We start from the raw sequence: 25,406 nt of genomic DNA, 5'->3' as shown, positions 1-25,406 counted from the left end.
GCTTTGTTTTTAAGCAACCAGTTTTGCTTTTGTTTATACATATGTATGGAGCATATTTTTTATATATATTCATATTTCTATAATATGAACAAATTGTAATTGATAAATTAATTTTGTGTAGACCAGGAGTCTTGTTTAAAGACGTATTTAAATAGACATTGCAAGTGTTCTGAAAGCACTCAATATATTTCATTATACAGAATATTATACAAAAAAATGTATAGCACATGTATAGGATCAATTGCAAATGTGATAAAAGTGCCAATACTTCTATAACATTTTGGATTAGTTTGTGATTTTATTCCTTGTTTTCAGGTTCCACTCATTCATTCATTTTCTGAACCTCTGAACCACTTTATCTTCATTAGGGTCGCGGGGGGGCATGGGTGCTGGAGCCTATCCCAGCTGACTTTGGGCCAGAGGCGGGGGACACCCTGAATAAGTGCCCAGCCAATCGCAGGGCACGAGATGGACAACTATTCACTCTCACAATCATACCTAGGGGCAATTTAGTGTCCAATCTGCCTACCATGCATATTCTGTTTGGAGTGAGGGAGGAAACTAGAGTACCCAGAGTAAAAGCATCTTTTTCAGCTTCTGTCCAGGCAGCGCAACATAAAATAATATTCTTCAGGTAATGGAGTTTTAAGATCGAAATGTCACACCATTTAACAAAAGAACAGATGAGAACAATTTAATGTTTTAAGGGTTATATCAATGTTTTCATACATAAAGGAATGACAACACATCCCAGCGAATGTTTGTGTTGAGGAAATCAAATGTATTTATTGTTTTAAATGTAAATGAACAGTGTTATTACATTATCATTTGTTGCCCACTGTATAAAACAACACTACATAAGTTAAGACATGTTTTATATACAGGATTTTATGTTGATTTTTAGGGCTGATGGTCCTCATTCCATGGGTTGCTCCTGATTCTCTTTGAACTCATTTACTTTTGCCTGAAACAAGCAGAAGGAACATGAATTCCTTTGAGAATCATATGAAAATATTACTTGTGCCTAATTGTGTGTTTATCAGCCAGTTGGTAGCCTTGATTATAAACTGTCAATTCATCAGGAGCTTAATTAGTTGTGCTCAAAATCCTTCCACGGTAAACCAAAAAACATCAAAGTGCACCATTTCCTACATTGGAATTATGATGTGTGACATTCCGACAAAGCCGTCCTTAATCTCTCTCTGATCTGGAGATTTCACAATTTGGTTCGGACATCTAATGTTCTAAAAGAAAGAGCTGTCATAACTAGTTTTAGAGTTGAAGAGATTACTTGAGCTGAATGTTGTTGACCGAGTCATGTGGAGGCTATTTAACGTGTGCTGCTGTTTGCATATTTCTTATCCATTTGGTTTCTACACCACAAACTGTGTAAATACAGGAAGGAAATAAATAAAAAATCATTCCAAACTAATTTATTTTTCACAGTAATTTAATCTTCATTCCCTTCCAAGCAAATCAGATGAGTAAACCATTATAAATTTGACTCACGCGGTGAATTACTTAGCAGAGCGGAACCTTGAAATGTATGACTTCGTATTTTCCTAAAAACTTTACTGACGACTAACATGGAGCAAAGATCAAATAACTCCAGAAAGTGAAATCTATTCATACACAGTGTGAGAGAATGCAAAATTGAGCAACTTAATTTGATGCTACAACTAAGTCTTTCGTGGTATGCAATATGTTAATTCATTGCACGATAAATTTTTAAAAAGAAAAAAAAGAGGTCGGTTTATCTGCGCGCCAAAACCATTCCAAAAATATTTTTGGGTGATTACATTTGCTCATTTTTTAAATTTAGAGAGTATTGCTGACTTTGTTGAGATTTTAAGTCTGTGAATGTTTACCTCAAATGTGTTGAGAACATGCTGGCAAACATCTCGGAGCTGTGTCAGACCTCTCCTTAGAGGCTCCACTGCAGGAGTCCCATCTGAATAAAAAATAAAGCATGTACATGTAAGAAAATGATGACCCACCCAAAAAAAACGAAAATAAAACTGGAGAGTCAACAATCATTTACTTTTATCTCAATTCTAAGACTGCTATCAATTCAAATCTATTGGGACTGTTTTGAGCCAGAAGGCCAAAAGAATGTCTTTATATGACTATTAATGGGTCATGATGGAGAGTGGACAGCAAACATCTTGAACATGAGTGCTTGCTAATTTGCAACACAAGACTATTTCTTCACAGCCAAATTCAGTTTTTTTTTCATTGAAACCAAATGTCTTTCCTTGAATGCCGTCAGTACTTAATAAAAACAACAATTTGTGAAACGTGATATCATTTGCGCCCCAGAACAGAATTCAGATGACAAAAAAAACATTAAGGTTGGAATCTGTCTCTAATCAGCTTGAGTCAAATCAGACTGCATCTTTCAAAAGAGGATCCATACCTGTCAACTTCTGCCGATAACTGCCCTTATAAATGATTATGATTCCCCTTACAAACCCCCCAAAAACCTTACAAACACCGTACGACTTGTACGGTGTTTGTAAGGTTTTTTGGGGGTTTGTAAGGGGAATCATAATCATTTATAAGGGCAGTTATCGGCAGAGGTTGACAGGTATGAGGATCTAAGTGTAACGTGCTCGGAGGGGCATTCTGCATGAATTTATCAAGAATCTATTGATGGGAATGTCATACTTCCAAGTGAGAGTACAGCTAAAGTATTTCATATAGACAAATATGAATATTAATTGTATATTTTCAAACTACCACATGTATTTATACTGCAGAGGTGTTAGTTTTTTATATACACAAAATAGATTACAAGAACAATGCAATGTGGCATAAGTGTAATAAAAACATGGCTGTAGAATATGGCAATCTACTGTTAAATGTTGAAAGAACAAAAGAAAGCGAAAGAGAATTTGCTTGTGTAAGAAAACAAGTCAGCAAGAAATGCATGTGAAAACTAAAAGTTCCTTAACAGACCCATTTAGTAGTTTCACGTTGCAAGAGGAACAAAATAATATCCAATAAACAAGGCACATGTGCCCTGGCTGATCCTGGGCAGCTAACTTGTTTACAGGATGATTTGCATGAGGCCAAAAATTCTCCAAGAATTCAATCTTGAGCCAAAGATATAAAGATGTCTCAGTTTTGTGTTGACATTGGTTGTGATGAATGGTACTTGACTTTTGTGTTAAAAGATTGTTCTCCATTATAAAAATTCAATGTTGGGTTTATTAAAAGCTATGGGACAACTTTTTTTCTTGGCAAAGCCTCATTACAGCTGCTACCCTCGTGAGGATATGCTTTTATGAAAGATAAGGAAGGTATGAAAGTCACATTTCCAGTCCAGGCAAAGCAAATGTCAACTGACTTTCTGAGATCCAAATTTCTGCTCAAGGCAACACACAGATTGTGGAAGTCTAAATGTTAAACAATTCACATTTGTGCAAATGTAATGTAAAAGTTCTCTTTTATCTTTAATTTAGCATTAAATGAATGTAAAGTTTAATGTCAATTCAACCACATCCACAAACAAAAATTTGATGAGACCAAAGACTGAAGACAAAATAAGTTTCAAGATGAGATGCAAGTAATGCCAAACCCAACGCAGCTCAGTTAAAGGGGTTATTTTCCCCCCCAACTTTCTGACTGATTCTTTGCATACCTACATGGGTGTTGTCTTCTCTCTGGGGTGTGCAAAACATAAATACTTTGGGGGGAAAAGGAAAAGTTGATTTTGTTTATATTTTCCCTTAACAGCGGTTACCACAGGTTACTGAATTGGTATGATTTGTCTGGAACAGTTATTCCTCCGTTTGAATTTTGAAACTATGATGATTTTCCTGATGCAACACACCCATTTTCATATGGGATTGGTAAGGCAGGGAGAATTGGCGCAGAGTACAGTAGACTGAAATTTTAATGCCCATTTGAGGGATCACAGCAGGGTGGGGGATTCTAATAAGACACTGGAACAATGTGTTGTTATTCTGGGCCAGTGTTTTGTGAATAGAAAAGTACATGATCCCTAGTTTGTCTTTCATTCATCTGTATTCCATTCCTGTGCTTTGGGGAAAGGCTGTGGAAGTGCTCTAGCACACGCAAAAAAATATCTTATCATGTTGCACATCTGGTCAAAGACACAGAATATTCAACAATACAAATACTAGTCAGGATCAGGTCAGTTTTACCTCGTGTCTGAATCCGAAAGTTGATCTTGCTCTCTGATGGATGGGTGATCGTGTAGCCACAAAACTCAACAGACTCACTAGTGTAAATAAAGAAAGCAAGACATTGTGGATTTTGGTTTCAAATGAGTTTAACATGACTTGAATTTGATCGAAATACTGACTCTTTCATGATCATATATCGCAGTGAGTTCCCCAGTGTGTGGTCTTCATCATGCATCACAAAAGTCACACTGCCCTCATCGGAACCATCAGCTTGGACCTAAAATGACATTGCAGAAAATATTTAAGCAGAGTACTACTACAAATATTTAAATATTACTCTTCAACAGCGCTACCTGGTGGGTCCCACCGCGTGTTGAACTAAGGGGATACAGAGATCCAATTCGAATATCAAATCATTGCTTTTCCAAAATGGTAAACAACGTAGAATTGAGATCGCTAAGTAAAGTCTGGGGTTTGAGTGTACACGTGGTGCTTATTTTGATGGTGACTGGTCCACGTGTAAAGGATCATTTCAACTTACCCTCCGCCACTGTAGCTTTGTACTGTATCTTGGTGCGTAAGTTTACAATCAAACATAATTATTGTCGAGTAAGAGGTAAGGCTATTCACAAAAATCACGGTCATAAATTATTTGTTTGTTTTAAGTTTCTTACCATTTCTAGAATACGTTTCTTCTCGCTTTCAGCAGCCATGCCGATCGCTAACACCTCCCTCAACAATAAGCGTTAAACAACTTGCGGTGATGTCTGTCAGGCAACTGTGTGATGAAGTGATCTTTTTTCTTCTTTTTTTAAAGGATTAATAAAGAAAGGAAAATCGGGAATAAATACATTTTCCTGTGATTTTTTGCTTTCTTTTAAATGTGAATTATGAATCTAAAAATGTAAAGCCCTTCGCTCTAAAATCCTGTTAGGCAAAGACAGAGGTAAAGAGAAAGATGCACGTTACTGTCGCAGTATTATGACGCAACACTCGCTCAACCTGACATTTACGGAAGTAGTTCAACATCAACGAGTCTATATAGTTACTAGAATATGAATTATAAAAATAGACTACATTACCCAGCAATCCTAGTCAATTTCTTTCCGGTCCGGAGGTTGAGTGCTCTAAGCAGAAGTCACTCGAAAGGGATTTGGTAGGTGCGGAAGTCTTGTTATTTGGTCAATTTTTGCGTAACCATGCCTCTTTGATCACAACTTATCAAAACCTTTATGTAATAATTTCATGTGCGTTTTCCTTTACTGTTGGGGCATTTTTTTTACCAGTAACCACTAACATTGGATGTACAACGCTTGGTATTGTCATCATTAGCAAAGAAAATATAACTCCTCTATGTCATCATAGTTTGTCATTCGTGTCCTTTGGGAATATTCGCAATGCGATTTGAATCTCGACCCAGGCATTTTCAGGGCTAGCTATTATCAGCATTCATCCTTCTGTTTTGATTCTACCAGATCCGTAACATCTGTTACCATGGCAATTCTATTTGCCGTGGTGGCTCGTGGAACCACCATCCTCGCCAAGCATGCTTGGTGTGGCGGAAACTTCCTCGAAGTGACAGAACAGATCCTAGCCAAAATTCCATCCGAGAATAACAAATTGACATACAGCCATGGCAGGTAGGTGTGCAGTTGTGCATTTGCTCACAGATTTTATGCTTTCATTCTCATCTTTTAACTCCATATGGTGCTTTGCATGTTGTATAATTTTAGCACTATACTGTCTCACCGAAACTCCAATGAAGTAGTATTACTGTGTTAAAATACAAATATATACTATCAAATGATGGGCGGCTGGCTGGAGCGAGTGGTTAGCGCGTCGACCTCACAGCTCTGAGGTCCTGGGTTCAAATCCAGGTCATGTCAATCATTCTGGATTTTGCATGTTGTTCCCGGGCCTGTGTGGGTTTCCTCCGGGTACTCCAGTTTCCTCCCACATTCCAAAAACATGCATGGTAGGCTGATTGGACACTCTAAATTGCCCCTAGGTATGGGTGTGTGTGCATGGTTGTCCTTCTCCTTGTGTCCTGCAATTGGCTGGCCACCGATTCAGGGTGTCCCCCGCTTCTGGCCTGAAGTCAGCTGGGATAGGCTCCAGCACCCCCGCGACCCTAATGAGGATAAAGCGGTTCGGAAAATGAGATGAGACTATGAAATCAATGAAAAAGACAAAGAATATAGTACACTAGGTTGACGAAGATTTGAAATTCAGCATATTTTTTGGTCTGTTTTTTTAACATAGGGTCTCGACTTCATTGGACTCGGGGTTGTATGAGTCGATAAGCTATACATTGCTATTTTGTATCAATCAGCTACTGTCATTTTCAGCTTTGTCTTAATTTCCTGTGAACCGGGTCTGTGGTAGAGTATTAATATTCTTTAACATTTTTATCTTTCAGTTATCTCTTTCATTACATCTGCCATGACAGAATCATATACCTGTCCATCACCGATGATGTAAGTATTGGTTAACATTATGCTTTAATACAGTATTTCATTGTTTAACGTGCTTCTCATCTCAAGCACTTTACAATTAAACACTTACACTGAATACAATTTTGATTTCACAAATAGTTATAAAATGGGAAAATGTGCTGTTGGTGGGAGAGTTGCATTTCTTTAAAATAAATGGCCTCTTGTGTCTGTATTTATTTATTCCTATTCATTTTTTTACATTTGAAAGGACTTTGAAAGGTCACGTGCATTCAGCTTCCTTAGTGAGATCAAGAGGCGCTTCCAGACCACATATGGGTCACGAGCGCAAACAGCCCTGCCATACGCTATGAACAGCGAGTTCTCGTCGACAATGGCTGCCCAGATGGTAAATTAGAGAACATTTTAATTTTAATTTATTTTTCATGTCATGGAATACATGTTTTCGGGGACAAGAGGTGCAACATAATATGGGATCTCATTTAGTTATGCCTTTTCTTCTGCAGAAACATCACTCAGATCCACGAGGATCAGACCGCCTTACTGAAACACAGATGCAAGTAGATGACCTGAAAGGCATCATGGTCCGCAACATAGGTGGTTCAATACAGAATACAGAATTCTTGGACTGATTAAAACAAAAAAAGATTTTTTGGGGCTGTTTTTGTGTTGTTGTCCCTTTTACCAATCTCCATATTTGTTTTGCAGACTTGGTTGCTCAGAGAGGGGAGAAACTGGAGTTGTTGATTGACAAAACAGAAAATCTGGTCGATTCTGTGAGTAAATGGCCCTTAATGTTTCTTGGAGAGCTGGCCTGGTTTTTCAACTAACATGATGAAAACCTCTCTGTTTTTGTATTTAGTCCGTCACATTTAAGACCACAAGTCGTAATCTGACCCGAGCCATGTGTATGAAAAACCTCAAGTTGACCTTTGTTGTTGCGGTGGTGTGCCTGGTAAGTTATTGTAGGTCACATGGTTAGTTTTGTTAGACAAATTATCATTGGATTATTATGATCCTTGTTTGCTAGGTTTTTTTTAGCCATTATTTTTTTCATAAGAAACTAATGCTGCCCTTTTCAAAAGTTCCTAAAAACAGTTAGGACACTGTGGCAGGCTAAAACTGACTTTAGAGATACTTTAAAACTAAGGATTATGATGTTGCTGTTCTCTTTAGGACAGGTCAAAAACACCAGAGTAGCATTTAATTCATTAAGTTTTTTAAGTGTTGTTCTGCCACATCTACATGTCAACATATTTTTGATTACTACCTCATGTTAAATGTGAAATTAACTTTTTTCTCCACTCCTTTCAGGTGGTTATTTACATTATTGTCTCTGCTTCCTGTGGAGGCCTCACTTGGCCCTCTTGTGTCTAATGAGGAGACAATCGGCTAATGCCCAAAAGGAAAGAAGCGCTTTTTCAACCATTGTTGCCAGTGGACAGAAAAAGGACATTATTCTTAATTTACTTCCTCCCACTGCTGCTACTTCAGAAGAAGTCCCACCCACCCAGGCAGACGGCAGAAAGATGGCCTACAACAGAGAGTGACACTGTAATCTTGTCTTAAAAGAGTTTGTTGGTCTACTTTGTAGCATTCACTTTACTGCATCTGTGTATTCAAACGGAAAACAAAAGGCACCAAAAATATGACTGGTATTTCAATGCTTGTTGTGCACTGAAACTTAATGTATGGAAGCATCAATCTTCAGAGAAGTGCGGAAGACCTACCAGACAAACATTGTCCTGAATATTAATATTGGACAAAAATATATACAAAGAACATAACAAATCAGTGCTTGGAACCAAGTAATATCAAACCCAGATGTTATGAATCTTTGTTTCTTACCAATCATATAGTATGCCATATAGTAAAAGATGTACAGTAATACTATTATACATAAAATAAATCTTGTACATTATTGTGATTATGCAGCTAATATTAAATACCTGTCCTGTGATTAATGATGATTATTCCTAATTGCCAAAAAGGTATTCTTGTTGATGATATCCTGTTTTTGTTTTTACTGATTACAATGATAAACCTAATGACTACATACTATGAATGCGTATTGCATTCACTTAAAAAAAATGCGCCCTGACCGTTATCAAATTAATGTATTTTTGGGGTTGTTTTTTTTAAATTATTTTTTGAAACGCTTTTTTTCTAAAGTTATCTTCTAGGGTTGTTTTTTCTAATAATTTTTGGCCTTCTGTGCATTACATACCGATTTGAAATAAATATTTTATTGAGAAGTTACAGAAGTTAATACTTCCCATGTTAAACTTAGAAGAAAAAAACATTTATAAGTGTTCAGTCTAACTTTTAATAGTATTGTAGATTTTGCTTCCCTAAAACTCGGAATTTAAAAAAATCCCAATATCGGGACTAATATAAACCAATTACAAAATTAATGATGAGGTCATGTAAAAACTCACAAGAAAGGACGATTGCCCTGACGTTGAATCGGCGTGAGTAAAGTGACACGGGCATCAAAAATAAACATTACTCCCGCCCCAAAAAATAAATTAAAATAAGTCACGTGTGCCAAATGGTTAAACATGAAATAGGAGGGAGGGGGGAAAAGGAGCCTTCCATCAATCTCATTAAGTGCGCGTTCCTGGTGTTGGTGCAGGCTCCTGTCACAGGTACTGCGCACTTATACTTTAATGTTTGTTTTAGTAGGTAGCCAAATTAGATCATTAACACCACGACACCGACGTTATTGTGATTAATAGTTAAAGACGGTTTAACGCCAGTTCTAGGCATTTGTTATTTTGAATTCCGTTTATATACGCACTTTTAGTTCATTGATTCCATGCGGCAGCGTGGGTGTGCCGTCAATTTGTTGAGTTTTAGGGAACCACTAATCTGGGCAGGTATGTCATGCCCCATGGGAATCACTTGGTGGAAGATAATCCGTTCATAATGAATGCCTGTCAGTCTCTTTGTGAAAACAGGTGATTTTTTTTTAAATAACGTGACTGTAAATAAAAATAACCCTAATTAGATTCCCATTCTCTGCTAGAAGCACCCTTGTGTCAATACCAAAAGCCAAGTAAGATCATTCATTATTTGGCTGCCACATTTAATTGATTTGAATTCACTTAAATCCTTGCTGTTTATTTTATGGTGTAAGAGTGAATATTTATTGGATCTTTAATCACATTTAACCATAATCTGCTGTATTGTTTTGTTGAAATTTGATTCAAATGCAGACCAGTTTGGGTCACTGTTTATAGCAGCCTTTGCTTTCTTTTTTTAATTTATTTGTTTAATTTTTATCAATTTAATTAATTTATTTTTTGCTTGGAATGCCACTGGAACTGCAAACTTCCTTTTTGCCTCTAATAACAGCACTGTCTGATGCTGAACTTTGGAAAGAGCAGGGGCGACAATAGAAAAACTGATCAAATTGAACTCTCACTTAAATGCTTGTGAAGTAGATGTTTGTATTTTTGATAAAGTTTGCTCTTATTTTTTTTTTGTAAGAGGTAAACCACAGGGAGTTTCTTGACAATTTAGCCATTTTAACTGTGTGTTAACATGTTTCCTGCCCAGATTAGACCACAGTCCTTGAGCGTGAGGGACCTTGCACAGATTAAGCATGAATAGTAAGTGTTTTAGGGGGTCTTACACTCTTGTGCCACAATACTACTCTCATGTTGAGATCTGGTTTCAGGCTCTGTGTGCACTCAGCATTGGGTTATGTCATCCAACTCCGATGTTTTCTGTAAACAATCATTCATGGTGTCTTGCCCAAGAAAGTAAGTTGACTTAAAAACTGGTTAGATTTTTGGATTGTGCCACATCATTCTGTGACACTATAGTCAAATCTTCTCTTTGCTTATCCATTGCTAAAAAGCAGTCTGATCCATTCCCTCATAAAATAGACTTTGGCTGCTTAGCAACAGTGAATGCCATCTAAGCCTAAATGTCTTCGGCCACTCCCCCTGCACTGGGATCAGCAGGGATGTAGTTCTATGTTCACTCTTGGTTGACTAGGAGCTGGGCAGTGCTTGACCATTTGATCAGTGTAGGTCTGCCTTAAACAAACAGCCATTAAAGAAAGAAAAAAAATAGGTCCAAAGTATCGCATATGGGTTTCTTGACTCAAAATGTAACATTATCTTTCCACAGGTGACTGAACACGAGGAGAGAGCTGTTTCTGGACAAGTGCTAAAAGTGAGTCTACTTGGTACTCAGTTTATGGGACTTTTTTGTCTGTCTGTGCAGATTTAGCTATTTATTGAGTGAAATTTCATTCATTAGTTTATTTAGCAAGGTATTGTGGTCTGTCATTTAATTTGACATTGAATAAACAGTATTTCTGCATCAAGATTTCCTGATTAAGAAATTATAGTGCTCAATAAATGAATAAAATTTAAACCTGAGACTTGCAAAATAATCTTTGAATACCACTATAGTATAGTATGTTATGCCCCCAAGCAAAAATTATACTGATGCTAGCTCGAATTGCATTTTGGTTGAAAAAGTCATAAATAATTTGTTCATCCAACTCCTGTTACAATAGTCATCGTTGGTGAGTGCAAGCAAATTCCCTTTCGAAACTGCAAGCTTGATTTTACAACCATCAGTCTTTTTCCATTGGCGTTTTACATATGTTGCTGCCAAAATGGTTTATCCTTTTCAATCTTCTGCATCCTCACCCTCGTACCCATTTGCCCTCATGTCATGGCTTGATGATGACCAGAGATGTAGTTGTTCTTCAATTCTTTCAAATTTCAGCACTTAGTAAATTGTTTACCAGGCTTATCCAGTGTAGAATTTTTATGAAGAATGCTCAAAAATTCCTAGCAAAGTCAACTTTTCCTTTAAACACAGCATTGATCTGGAATTTTGACCTGATTATGCTTTCCCTGATGTGTGCACTAGCACTAGCTGCATTATGTTACAACCATTCTTGTTGCATGGTAAGCTGTGTCAAAACATTTCTTCACCACCATTATTTTTCACCCCCATTATAAACAGATGTCCATTGACGATCAGCACACTGAATGGATTTGTGGAAGCAACAATATTACCCCATCACTCAACTCGCCAGCAGAAGACCAGCTGGGTTCATGTGAAACTTTTCAGCGAAGCTCACCTGAGAATGATAGGTGCTCCGTGAGCTCTGGTGAAATGGTTCTAAGAAGCAACAGTTTTTGTTTGGTGGACCAGTCTCTCTTGACAGTTTCATCCCTTGATGAATCATCTAGCTCACCATCTGCAGCGTGTGCATCTCAACACAATGTATCTAATATATTGACTGCACCCATCTTACTAGATGTATGTGAAAAAAATACTGAGAATTTAGGGAATTCATGTCTTGGCAGGACTATCATACTGTCTGACAACAGTGAGCTCCCCACTGAAGAAGACAATTTGAGGATGACTACATCTATCACTATGCCATCTGAAAATCAGAGGTGTCTTCAGCTGACCATTTCATGTGAAGAATCGCCAGCTGGAAAATTATTGACTTGTGATGATTCAGAACCATTGGTGCATTTCTCTAACACTTTCACACCGGAAAAGTGTATTGCCTTCGAACCTGCTTTGTCAACTATACAGGACATTGTTCGGGTCTCTACACCAATAGTAAACATTAAGAATAACATGCTTCCCCACTTAGAATCTTCTTGCACTGAAAATGTATGCAGCCCAATATTTTTCTCTGGAAAAAAAACAACTTCCACTCTGTCTAAACACTGTGTTGTGGGACAGTCTCCATCAGCCAAAAAGAAGAAAATGGAGGTCAACTGTTCCAAATCTGACTTGACTAATAGAATCTCTAAAGTTATGACAAGAGCATCAAATGACAAAATTGATTCAGCGTCCTCCCCAAAGCATAACGGAGTTCAAACAAATATCCTCACCAAATGCACGAAAAGTGCGCAAGGAGCTACTGTGTTTACTCCAACTAAAGTATGGGATAGCAATGTTTTTCTGTCTGTCACAACTAAAAAGGAAAACAGTCCTCACAGACATGTTACTCCAAGAGCTATGCCATTGGGTGTAACAATCAAAAACTCATCCAAGAATACTATGGGTATTGAAACAAGCAATGGTAGCATTGTCACAGGGCAAACAGCTTCATTCCAGGCAGAAGGCTCTCCAGCTCTGGGTGCTGGCATCCAAACTTTCTGCTCACCATTTGCAGAACCCCCCACTGATAAGTGTTCACGGAAAGATCAGAAACCAACTCCACAGAAGAATGCAGCAAACAAAATTGAGGTCCGGGCACTTTCAGCACTGCGTCAGGGCATGAGGCAGTCTCAATCTTCAACAAAATGTTTGCAGTCCTCACCATGGCCACAAAAGGATAAAAAAACAATACCCACTTTCTCAACTGCTGTTAATATTCCAAGACCTGGGAAGCAAACAAAGCCAGAACCTGTAAACAATTCCTTCCAGAGTAAACTCATCTTGCAAAGTGAGGACGCAAGAGAGCTGACAAACATCAACCTAGAGGTAAGTAGAAATTAATTCTGTGTGTATTTAAAAGTATACTGTTAAATCGAGATTTTGAGCATGATGTATTTGCATGTTTTTGCGTAGGAGTGATGTATTGGGTATGACTGAAATATTCAAAAGCTGGGATTTTTAAGTCACCATTTTTGCAGGTGGAATCTGACAAGGTGGGAACAGGCATCTTGGAAAATAGCAGAAGCCGACAACAGACATCTCCAAACCAACCACGGGGAAGATTTCTTTCTCAAACACCCGTTTCCAGGACTGCTACGCAGCCTATCAGGCAGCAACCAGGAAATAATTTGGGGGTCGACAATAGGGTGTCTAAAGGGGTAGAAACCCCACCTTCTAAGCAAAGAGGCTTTGCAGGTGAAAACACACTGCAAGTACATTTTAGAGTTGTATAAATGAATATACCCTATAGACTTGGTTGCTGTATTTGGGATGATTTTACAGCTTTTCCATTGTGGGATGACACTTCTAATACAATAATCACACTGATCAATCTCCAGTGTTTTTGTGTCATCTGCCAAGCTTTTAATAAGAGCAGTTCTAAGAAAATAAATTCTTAATATTTTTGAGGTTTTATTTATAGGTCTGTAAAAAAATAATAATGGAGGCAATATCCTAAAGATTTGCTATATTTCAGTTGTGAAATTGGGCTCAGAGATTGCAATACAGAATTACGGTAAATTATACATGGTTATTTGTTAGAGGTTTTTAAGTCCTAGTCCTGAGAAATGCAACACCATGTCCCCTGTCTCCATCCTAACCACAGTTCTCCCATTACTTTCCATAGCAGGAAGGCAGCAAAATCAGGCAACAAATCTCAAGCAACAGCAGAATTTATCCCAATCGCCTTTTACTCCATATGCTGGCTCTCGACTACCACGAAAGACTCCGGTGACAACCAGGAGTGGAAACAGGGGTGTGCTTAAACAAACTCCTATTCAGACTGTTTTGGTCAAAGGAAAATTGACATCAACCCCAGGAAGGAGGCCTGGATCAAGTAAGATCACACTGGTGTATATACACGTTTTTTAAATGTATAGTCTTTTTAGATGACCTTCAGTGACAGTGTTCTTGCTCTTGTAGCTGAATGCTTAAATGCAGGTTATTTTATTTATTTATTTTTGATACTACGTTAAAGCACTAATGTGATGAATATTTCCCAATGTACATGCACTGCAAGCTGTTCATTCGAGAGAGCCCCACACTTGTAAGCCCTTTTCAAGGTTTCTTGTTTTTCACCAGATGGGGTTTGTTTGTTCTTGCCTTTTTAGGGTTTTGTATCCTCATATGTTGTAGGCTAATTATTTGTCAACTGTAGACCTGTATAAAGTTGGATGAGAGATTGTTGTGCTTAAGGGCAATATGAATAAATATAACTTTCAAATATTTATATTCTAAATAGTTTCATTAATTTGACTTTAGTAATGTAATTTTTTAACAGAACCAAAACCCCTTCACCTAGTTTTTCCTCAAACATGTTTTTTGCCACAGTTGTACCCACCACAAACACATCTACTAAAACCAACAAAGGAGCTTCTCCGCTGATTCCTTTCAAAAGAACGCCATCATCACGACTTACTCCTCCAACACCAATTAAACCAGGTAAGAAATTTCTTTCTAATTGCATTGAGAATTCCTTTTTGCTGTGTAAACTTGCGACAATAGCTCACCATTTTTATTCTAAAACCAACAAAGGAGCTTCTCCGCTGATTCCTTTCAAAAGAACGCCATCATCACGACTTACTTCTCTGACACCAATTAAACAAGGTAAGACATTTCTCTCTAATTGCAATGATAATTCCTTTTCTTTGTGTAAACTTGCCAAATTAGCTCACCATTTTTTCACCAAGAGCTAAACCTTTGACCAAAAAAAAAACCCCGTTGTGACACTGTTTGCATTCATAGACAGCTACACAGTAACCTACACTGCCATTGCCAAGGACAGGTGTGTCAGCAGTTCAAGTAATAGGAACAACCTTGCTGAAAGCTGGCTCATCTCGTGCTCATCTCACTACTTAAGCGGAGAAATTAAGTACACAGTGAGCACAAGGAGGGCTACAAATTTCCCTATTGGTTGCCCTATTGCTACTTGGTCCTCCCATAACCAGTCTACCCTACTTTACCCCTCCATTTCTAAACCCTACTATCCTGCCCCTACTTTTACACTTCCCCCATCAAGATAAGTGTTGCTCATTTTTGGCCAAAGACTGAAGACTGGCTTTACTAGGATTAAGGTCTTTAAGGACTATGCAATATTGATGTCCTAGCTGGGAATTACATCATGATGACGTGGATGCTTTCTCTTTTCTTTTTGTCTCAGTGGCAAGACTGATTTTTTTTGGGGGGGGAAGCTGTCGAATAGCTGAATTGTCTTACATTTTTAGACAAGAACTTCACTTTTTTGTTATGTACATGGTGACATCCTACATTGATTAATAAGATATGTTTTGGTCTCCAAAGCTTTCCCTTTCAAACATCCACATACGGCTCACAGCTAAAGGATTAATCCGAAACATTCAGTTGTTGTCAGGATCTTGGGAAAACACGTTGGTTTTCCAAGTAGGTGAGTCTGTTTACTTTGTTATATTGACAATATTGGCTTTTTGGCCCCTGGTAAGTAACATTTGCTGTTTTTGTTATTTGCTGTACTTGACTTGTGTTGGGAACTTTGAACTTCTATGTTTAGTATGACTGTTTACTTGCCTGTTAAACAGGGGGTTCATCTTTCATTTCTCCACAGCAGTCATTTTAATTTCATTTAAAGTAGTATACAGTTGGATACCTATGATTAAAGTGAAATCATTATTTCACTAGAATATATATTTTTTATTTTTTTATTTTCCCTTTTGTATACATTACCATTTCATATAAAGCATAAGAAAGAAAAGAGCGCTTTATATTGCCCACATGGGGGAGACCTAGTTATCTTCTTTCAGTCTGACATGAACCAAGGTTATTTTTGGGCTCTGTTGAGCTCCAGTTTGCTCTTCATGTCCTTGATTACAAAAAACAGAAAACTATACCAAAGTATATTATAATTATTCAACTAATGAGTTATTTTTAAAAAGTACAACTAATTAAATGTTGACACGAGGTACACAAATATGGCACTATTATTATTTTAGGACAACAAATGTAGTGTTCCATGTAATGTGAATGAATTATTCCATTGTGCTAACAGGGCTCAAACAGTGACTGATTGTATTTTAATGAACCATGCACGCCATGACCAGTTCTGTGCTGTGATATCTCCTTGACAGGCCAACAAAAAAATCTCAGTAATGTGAAATTTACGGTCCTCTGATTCTTCAGTTCCCGTTTGTTTTGTGTTGACAATTGCAGCCTACAGCAAGTGATTCAGTCTAAAGCCACTTCATATTCGTCTAAAACTTATGACACGGCTGCTGTGAAAAACATCAGCATTAAATTAAAATGTCGTGAAAAATGAATGTCAAGCTAGTGTTGTAATGGTAATGAATGATTGCAATGCTTCTATTTGTAGCACTTGATTGAGGCAATTTTTAGACATTTCATTCCAACTGAGAGGACACATTTTCACCAATCTGGTGTCTTGAAAGTGTTATCAGTTTATTGCCGTCAGGTGCTGCTGGTTTCAGAAGAAACCTTATTGTTTAAATTGTCTGTTTGAGCGGTAGGAACAAAAATCTGCACCCACTGCGGAATATTTTGGATACCCCTGACTTACTGCATGTTTCAGAGGCCTAGTGCTTGTGCAGACAGCAGAGGGCAACCTCATTCAAATAAACCAATCTTGCTGAGAAGAGCTGGTTCAACACTCCCTACCAGTGTGTACTGTTCCTCTGTCAACAGTCTGCAGGGGTAGCCTGCAGTACTCCTGCAACCCCAGTGAGGGGAAGTAAAGAGAGTGGATGGGGAAGTCTTTATCTCACAGTTATGGACTTTCATTCATTCATCTTCCGTACTGCACATCCTCGTAAGGGTTGTGGGAATTGCCGGAGCCTATCCCAGCTGACTTCGGGTGAAGGGCAGACTACACCCTAGACTGGTCACCAGCAGTCAGCCATAGGGCCAGTTATGGACTTTATTTTCCTATTTATGATTTCCCTTCAAACAAATAATGCTTTTCATCTATTGACTTACACAAAAAAAAAAAACATGACACAGGGATGTGCGTGTTTAAGGCTTTGCAACTGACATTGCTGTATTCATTTCACTAATAGCATGCCTCTGTTTTATAGTTGGTAAGCCATGATCTCTTATTTGTCTGTGTCTTCCAAGTGAGTGCACTTGTTGGTCGGGTACGAAATATCGTCATGAACTGATCTAAATCCAGACTGTGTGAGCTAGGTGACCCCTCCTTGTTTACCAGGTCCGCATTGTTCTCGATTGGATTAGTAAATGGAAAAATAATTGCATTCAGGGCATGACGATGCTATCTGCGAAGCAGCACTGGGTATTGCCAGTCCTGTTGATTGAACAGAACATCTGTGGACCATACAACCATGCACAACTTTACAGGGAAGCTTGCTGCCTAAAGACTGTACTGGACTGAGGGTGTTGTTGTCGGACAACATACAGTACTGGTCTTATGGAAGGAGGATTGATGATGATTATGAATGATGTCACAACTCTTGATGGATATTATTTTGCAGTAGAAAAGAACAAGCCCAAGACCTCTACCTGGCAACCAGCATCATCGTCCCCATCCACACACAATCATGGACCTCCAGATGTGGTACCACCCAGTACCCCTAGGGATGACAGAAATGACCAGAGGCTACAGAATCTTGGAAAACTCCTTGCCGCCTCAAACTGCAGATTTGAAGCCATTGCTATTGTCCTGCAGCAAACACTGGCTAAGGTAGGGTAATTCTTTTTGGTATTATTTTAATTAGTTAGTTGTTCTTTATTCCATTCAGAACTAAACAAACAAAGTTCCAGAACATTTCTTAAAGAAAATAGTTTTATGGCATCTGGCGGTGCCGCATGGTATCCTTGTGATGCTTTTGATCGAATCACTCTTGTGCTTGGCAGGTTTGTGAAATTGATCACATCCATAATTGTAGGGTGATGTCAGTCGCCATATGTGAAATGCAGAGCAGTATATGTCAGATCTAATTGCAAATTATTGAAAGTACAATTTCATTTTATTGCATGGTGTAAGAGGTTTATATTTAGACAAGGTTTTGTTGTGCTGGTTGTACGCAGTGGAAACCAGTAGCCCGAGAATAGAAGGCTCTTGCTATCATAGTGGGAGAGTGCCCCCAGCTGTTGACTTGATATGGAAAAATGAGCTTGTGGCTACACCACTTAGACAGCAATGCACATTGTTTCTTATCTTCTGTTTGAATGGCATGACAATGGTCATGGGAGGTAGACAGTTGGCTCTTAGACCAGACGCCTAAATAAGCATATTTAACTGCTTAAAATGATGAAAACATCTAGTAATTTTATTAGTCTTTTTCAGTAACTATAAAATTGGTCATTTGAATATAATATTTGGTTTTATTCTGTCCTCCCAAGTTACATTTAAAGACCGAAACACTGCCACACTCTTAATGATCACATTCAACTACAAGTGTGTTTAATGGTCAGTACAGTAATATTGACAAAAAATAGACTTGTATCAAAATAATTTTAAAAATGCATATAAAGGGCACTGTCACCATTTACTGTCAGTGTGCGACAGATGAACTTCGGGTACTGTATTTTAGCAGGTTTTTGGGAGGGTGGGAAAAGAAACCTTGTGATGTTTAAAAACTGTTTTTTCATTTAATTCCTTGGTTTGGTTAATCTCGGTCCACGTGTAGCAGATTGTTATTGACTGTGAAATGACTTACCATAAAGTGAAACTGGACACCCGATGTGTCACTTTAGGAAAAGGGTGTGCTTGTGTAACAGTGGAATTGTGAGCATGAGGTTTATGAGGTCCACAGAGGTAGTGGTGTGGAGATCTAGTGGATGATTTAATGCTCCTTGGGATGAGATTGGGGGGGATGGTGGTAATGAAGTCGCTGCCTGTGTCCCGCCGGGAAGGTCACTTGGCATCTTAAGGTCTGCTCCATCATCTTTACAAATGATCAAGCTGCTCTATTGCGACTGCTCGCATGTGCCCTCTTAGTTCTCTCACCTCAGTAGGGAGGAGCCTCTTCTTCCTTTGGAAGCCTGCCCCTTTTTGTGTATTGTTTTTAATACAGCAGTTCACTTGGCAGCAAGTTACCTCAGCTATACAAGTGGCTTTTTCCAGGAGGATGTAAGTGGAGGTGGTGTGCCCATCTGGACTGCTTTTTGTCCTGGCAAACTCGATGTGTCCAAACCCCAGTGGGGGTGGGGGACCCAGACATCGAAGCCTGATATATGATGGGATGCTCAGGCAGCAGAGTGTGCCTTAATTCCCCCTGTGCTGCAAAACAGGTATCTTACTTCTAGCTAATTTGCAGGTTCTGGTGTTAGCAGCATATAAAAGGCTTTTGTGCATGATTGCTATTCAGTAGGGAAGTGATGTTAGGTTATGTTTTGTTTTTTTTATTTACAATCATGCCTGACATCATCATTATCTGGTATGTTACCCTCATCAGTACAACAGATGAGCCATTTTAAATTCACTCTTAAGTTATACATCATGATGCAACCGTGAAGAGCAATGCAGCAAGTGCTGGTTCATTACATGGTCAGATGGGTGGAATTAAAGGAACGTTGCTAGCAAAATATTCTTTAACTAAGACTAAATTCAAATTAATATAAAATTTGACTTGTAATACTACTCCCTTGATTCCCTTTCAGTCAGTATTTATTTAGCTTTTTATTTTCATCGGGAGGGATTTATTGTACTTATAAAGATTCAATGTGTGTATATTCTGCTTCACTTTTTTTTTTCATTGTGATGTCAACTGTTTATCAAATTTTACTTTTAGTTTATCTTCATCACCATGTTTTTTTACTTCGTTTTAACCTTGCAGCGTGATGAAGAAGAGGGGAAAGGCCGGGAACTTTCCAAGGAGTTGGTCAAGCTACGAGAAGAGCTAGGTAAGTAAACCACCTTTGCCATTGCAATATGGGAAGTACACATTACATTATCTTTTCTTGTTTCCTTACTTTTTAATTGTCTTTATCTTTAAATCAATTAGCAACTTTTTTTTCTTTTGTTTGCTTGGTTCAAATGCCACGTATGAATCTTAATTCAAATTTTAAGCAAACCATGGGCCCTGATTCCCAGCAAAGATCTTTAACACTATCCAACATCGCACGGACATCTAAAACAAAGATTTTTGTTGATTTCCTCAGTGTTATAAATTGTTTTATGTAACATTTTTTCAGTCATGTGAACTATTCTTTGATATTGGCTGAAAACCCCCTATGTCCCATGTTTTACTCTTTGTCACATCATAGGAAGAGTGTAAAGGTGCGATTTGAAATTAGTATTGCAGTAGGGAGAAAAAAATATTGTGTGGATTAATATACTTCAATGATCTCTGTGATTTGGTATGACAATATTTATCATTGTCGTTTACACTTTGAATGGTAAATGTATTTACTACAGTTTATAATCTGCGAACCCACAAAGGCAAGCATATTTAAACAAGCCTGTCCACTGACTTGACCCATCTAATGAAACAAATCCCACCAAATATTTTATTTAGTTATTCTTAGGAACCCATACACGCCCCACGCACCCCCACACCTTGTTATAAGTGCCTCGGGACTTACACATGACTGCTATTAAAAACTGAGCACTGTTCTAACACATTCTTTAGTCAAGTGGTCTGTCCTCACCTCAAGTAGACTTTGTTACATGGACTATAGCAACAAATATAAGAAAGTTCATATTCACTTTCTTCTGCAAGCTTCCCATAAAACAATAGATTCATGTCTTCATCTTGTAATGCAATACTCTCGGTGCCACTTATCTCAATGTTTGCCATATATTGCCTCTACGAATTTGTTGCCAGAGCATCTAACTTTAGTTGTGGTAGAAAATAGACATACATTCACCATTTGAGCCAAATGGTGTGCCTTTCAAGGGGCAGAATTGGACTAAAGACTCATATGACCAGACCACAGTTGCACATACTTGAGGAATGCAGTTTGTTGGTCTCTTTGTGCCAGAGTCTGATAACTGGTTCCAGTATTGGCTTTGCCTCTTTTCTTGGATCTGGTACGCTTATTCCACTCTGAGGAAGGTGGCGTAGTCACGTTTAATTCAACTAAAGCACAACATCTTAACAGACGATTGAAACCATCAGATCATGCGGGCATCATGTTAGTTAAAAATAGCTAGATTAATCTGTTATTGATTGTCTTGGATGAGCAGGATTCTGGATTGAGTGTTACCACTACTGTTGGTCTGAGCAACACCCTCTGTATGCACAAAGTTAAAGGGCCAACAATAACAAGGCAATAGTCTATGTGAAATCTTTTACTTATTGCCTAATTTTTGCAGTGTCAAAATATGCAATTGCAGTACCTTTCCCCGCATTATCTAGTTACATAAGCCTTATTATTTAAATCATATTTAATTTACAAAACATTTCTTTTGCCTTTCTGAGCAAAAGGCTTCCTAAATATTACAAGTCCATAACCTCTCCCAGCAACTTGGATCTACCAAATACTCTCATTTTGCAGTGAGTGCAGTAAATTCATCCCAGCGGCTGGAAAAAGAAAAGCAGGATTTGCAAGATGCTTTGGACTCTGCAATGCAGAGAATGAAGGAGCAGCACCAGATGGACAATGAAGAGATGGAGCAGAAACTGCAGCTCTTCTACCAGTCTGAGTTTGACAAGCTCCACCTTAGCCACCAGGAGGAGGCAGACGAGACCAAAGCTGTGCTAGAGAAGCAGGTTTGCCCTTCTGAACTCAATGTTGATCTATTAGTACTCGTTTACAGTAATTGTATGAAAACAGTGTATTAAAAATAGTCCATCACATAACTTGTTACATATTATGGATGTACAGAAGTAATTGTACCGCTTCCAATTTTGTTTTTTTTGGGTTTTTTTTTCAAAAGATTGACCAACTCAAAGTTAGTCATGACTTCATAAAGCTGGAATTGGAGAACAGCCATGTGGAACAGATGCAACGTGTCCAACACCAATATGAACAGTCGGTGGAAGGTGAGAGAGTGGAAATTATTTTCATTTGAAAAGATCAACTTCATTTGGCCACTTGAAGATGTTGGTCAACCTAGGATTTATTCATGCTTGGAAAGAAAATATGGTGAATTTAATCTGGAATCAAACTTTTAATTACATTTTAAGAATTTACATTGAGCCCATTTCTTTTCATGGTATACATGGTGGCCATTTTAACTCTGATTTTAGATTTCCACTAGTATATAGAAGCTGACACCAAACATCATCCATCTATCTATATTTGATGGATTGAGCCATGACCCATAATAGGTTTTTGTTGTAATAATATCATGACTTGTTCAGAACTCAGGAAAAGCCTCACTCAGCAGCTGGAATCTTCTTCTGCCAGTTTCAAGGATGCTGAGGCTGCACTCAATGTGAGTTGGAGTGTTGCACTTCTAATGTAAGTAAAATGTCCCTATGTCATGCATTGAACAAATTCTGCATCTTTTCTGCAGGCTCAGATTCACACGCTGACTCAGGAAAATGCTCAATTGATGGAGAAGCTAAGAGCAGAGGAGAACGAGCATCGAGAGCTACCTGAAAGTCAGGTGCCAGTCTCCTTGTTATACAAGTGGGAAAATCATAAACTAAATCAGCACATCCTATCCTTTTAACGGTCATCTTCGTAATCTAGACTGGGATGTTTTGCTAACTCGCTAAAAACATTGCTTTCAATTTCATTGCTTTCTCCTATTCTATGGCACAGCTAGACCGCCGTTCATCAGTATTGAATGAGAGCCAACTCAGGCATCCATATAACTAAGAAAATTGATTGAAAGCCCTCCCCTCCCACTATTGTAGCTGAAAAACGTGTGCAACTTGCAAACCCTATTGGCCATGAGAAATAAGTACCACTTGCTAAAAGAAGCATAAAATGGAAAGTGGACATATTATTAAATAAATGAGTTGCTTGCCCCATCGAAGATAAAACAGGCTTCATTGCTCTGCAGTCCAAGGAAGATTCCTTCTTAATGTCCTAAGGAGTCACTAGATGAATTTTGTTTGGTTTATCTGTCTGTAGAAGGACTCCCATACTGTGTTTCTGGAGCAAGAGTTAAAAAGCCTAAAGGTGGTCCTGGATATTAAAAACAAACAAGTTCAAGAACAGAAAAAGATGATGATAGAAATTGACGGACTGGTAAGATGGAGCTAAAACAATTGGAAAAGATAAAAATTAAGGATTGATCCAGTGATGGCCTTAAGCATTACACTTTTCACCTTATTTGTTTGCCAGATTGAGAAAAATGGGACGTTAGACGAGACCCTTAAGAAGGTCCAGCAGGAGAACGAGGACCTCAAGGCTCGCATGGAAAAAAATTCTGCTCTCTCAAGGTAGGTAATCTGAATCTATGGTGTGTGTGTGGTGTCCATGAGAATTAAATTTATTGTACAATGATTAAAACTTGAAGATTTATCCTCTTGCAAATCTATAATACCTGAGAAATTCCTGATCATAAAATGTGATAATGTTACAACCATTGCTATAAAATTTTAATTAGTAGCAGAAGTGTAGGATTGTTCCTTTTGCAAGCTGTCTAAGATGCTATGTTTTTGGATGCAGGCAACTGTCGTCAGAGCATGCCATGCTGCAGGAATCCCTCCAAAAGCAGTCAAATGTGAACAAGCATTTGTCAATGGAGATTGAAGAGCTGCTTTGGAAACTCCACAATGGGGAAACGGGCAGTCCCCAGAAGTTGTCCCCAGCCTCTTCACCTCCTTCCCACTCTTTTAGCTTCCAGCCATCTCATAGCTCTGACGCCTGCTCTGTCTCCCCGCTCCCCCCCAGATAACCACAGCCCCCTGCTTCCAGGAAGCAAACAAATCAAAAATTTCTGTCACTTGAGGTCACCCTACTGACCCATAAGCCTATGGGGGTGGTCTAATATGGACAAGAAAGACTAAAAATGAAGCACACAAGCACTTAAAATGTAAATTCATGTTCTTGGGCTTTCTTTAGAGGGATGGGAGTGGGGGCATCTCAGGACTTGAATGTCATAAAACACTATTTTTCTTCTTTGTAGTCACTGGATTATTGCCCGTTTGTTTGTTGCTACTATACACTGCATGCACGTAACGACCAAGCTTTGGTGTTTTCACAAGTAGTATGTGGTAGTGGGATCCTACCTGTCTAGGTAAAAGTACACCTAACAGTTACAGCAAGATAAAGCTGGACACTTGAGCAGGTCCAGTATCCCTTCAGAAGATTATGTGGCCTTAAACATGTCAGCTTTCCTCCTTTTGTTGTTTTACATGAGGACCAAACAAATTCTATGCATGTGTTTTGTGTCATCTCCTAATTGGAGCTTTAAAGTTGGGGTTTTTTTTGGCAGGAGGCGGCTACATTTGTATACTAAATATTTTTTTGTGTGGTTATTTGATATTATACCGCTGAGATATGAAATTAATAAACTTGTTTTAAACTTGTTCCATGAAATATACAGGATTAATTTGTTCTTTTGGTATAAGGCTCGGAAAATGTTTGATCTATTTAGGTACTAGGTGTATTTTGTTTTCTTATTTGAAATTCACTGTAAATGTTTCATCTGGACTTTTGTTATCCAAATTTGGTTGCACGTCAAACCTGCTGTTAGGAGTCCAGCGACAAAATTGACCACAGCTGTGTAGATAGGAATTGCCAGTACATTGCCTAGTTCAATTTCATATTTTTAAAAACATGAATTTTGCGATACTTGCTCCATTCCAGAAGTTGTTGCCTGTAGGTTATTAGTTAACCAGTGAAGGCCTTTCGCGTGTTTTGGGAGTGAGCCGGGAGAGCGTGTTTCATTTTGAACTTGTTTAAAAAATGCTCCACATTTAGCTTGTTAAATTGTTTTTGTTAAATATTGGCAAGTTGTCCAACAAACTGAACATTTGGATTTAAAAATTAAAGCTCATAAAAAGTGCTAACGGAAGTGCAATTTGGGTTAATCCTTTATTTAACTTGGAAGCCAAAATTGAACACTTAAAATTGTCCCAGCTGTGCGTGCGTGGGTGGAATTTGTATTTTTCTCCGTAATTTGGTGAGCTTCCCTCCAGCAACACTTATGGGAATAAATGCCTGTAGATGAATAGTTCTGTTTATCAGGGGCATAATGGACTAATATTAGTTACTTTTATTGTTTTTCTATCCATTGTTAAAAGAAAATATCACAATTGATCATTCAGCTTTTTGATATGGCCAGGAGTCTTAAGCTTTCTGT

General features: G+C 38.2%; 3 protein-coding genes across 5 annotated transcripts; 2 read left to right on the top strand and 1 right to left on the bottom strand.

The window, feature by feature from the left end:
* Positions 1–760: 760 nt before the first annotated feature.
* On the bottom strand, positions 761–5,120 carry LOC144082634 (DNA-directed RNA polymerases I and III subunit RPAC2-like). Its single transcript, XM_077609908.1, has 5 exons — positions 4,826–5,120; positions 4,331–4,428; positions 4,170–4,246; positions 1,869–1,951; positions 761–964 (listed from the first exon to the last, which is right to left on the bottom strand). Exons 1-5 carry the CDS (start codon positions 4,862–4,864, stop codon positions 917–919), a joined length of 345 nt encoding a protein of 114 aa, XP_077466034.1. The 5' UTR covers positions 4,865–5,120; the 3' UTR covers positions 761–916.
* A 37-nt stretch (positions 5,121–5,157) lies between these two features.
* LOC144082444 (vesicle-associated membrane protein 7) lies at positions 5,158–8,568 on the top strand. Of its 3 annotated transcripts, none has more exons than XM_077609616.1 (8): positions 5,158–5,307; positions 5,627–5,791; positions 6,571–6,628; positions 6,855–6,992; positions 7,111–7,201; positions 7,313–7,380; positions 7,467–7,559; positions 7,919–8,568. In XM_077609616.1, the coding sequence occupies exons 2-8, from the start codon at positions 5,646–5,648 to the stop codon at positions 7,979–7,981; spliced, it is 657 nt and encodes a 218-aa protein (XP_077465742.1). In that variant the 5' UTR covers positions 5,158–5,307; positions 5,627–5,645; the 3' UTR covers positions 7,982–8,568. The 3 variants fall into 3 exon arrangements, with proteins under 3 accessions (XP_077465742.1, XP_077465744.1, XP_077465743.1); XM_077609618.1 differs by having other exon boundaries at positions 5,268–5,311; XM_077609617.1 differs by lacking the exon at positions 5,158–5,307 and having other exon boundaries at positions 5,320–5,791.
* A 2,043-nt stretch (positions 8,569–10,611) lies between these two features.
* LOC144083000 (uncharacterized) lies at positions 10,612–24,746 on the top strand. Its single transcript, XM_077610518.1, has 15 exons — positions 10,612–10,640; positions 10,745–10,789; positions 11,597–13,081; positions 13,234–13,450; positions 13,881–14,090; positions 14,585–14,695; positions 17,728–17,936; positions 20,035–20,101; positions 21,698–21,912; positions 22,080–22,185; positions 22,507–22,580; positions 22,662–22,754; positions 23,228–23,344; positions 23,441–23,538; positions 23,768–24,746. Exons 3-15 carry the CDS (start codon positions 11,597–11,599, stop codon positions 23,994–23,996), a joined length of 3,231 nt encoding a protein of 1,076 aa, XP_077466644.1. The 5' UTR covers positions 10,612–10,640; positions 10,745–10,789; the 3' UTR covers positions 23,997–24,746.
* The last annotated feature ends 660 nt before the right edge of the window (positions 24,747–25,406 follow it).

The sequence above is a fragment of the Stigmatopora argus genome, chromosome 9 (assembly GCF_051989625.1).
Source record: "Stigmatopora argus isolate UIUO_Sarg chromosome 9, RoL_Sarg_1.0, whole genome shotgun sequence".
NCBI classification, from domain to species: domain Eukaryota; kingdom Metazoa; phylum Chordata; class Actinopteri; order Syngnathiformes; family Syngnathidae; genus Stigmatopora; species Stigmatopora argus.
The sequence above is the reverse complement of the archived record's forward strand: the minus strand, read 5'-3'. Positions and strand labels throughout refer to the sequence as shown.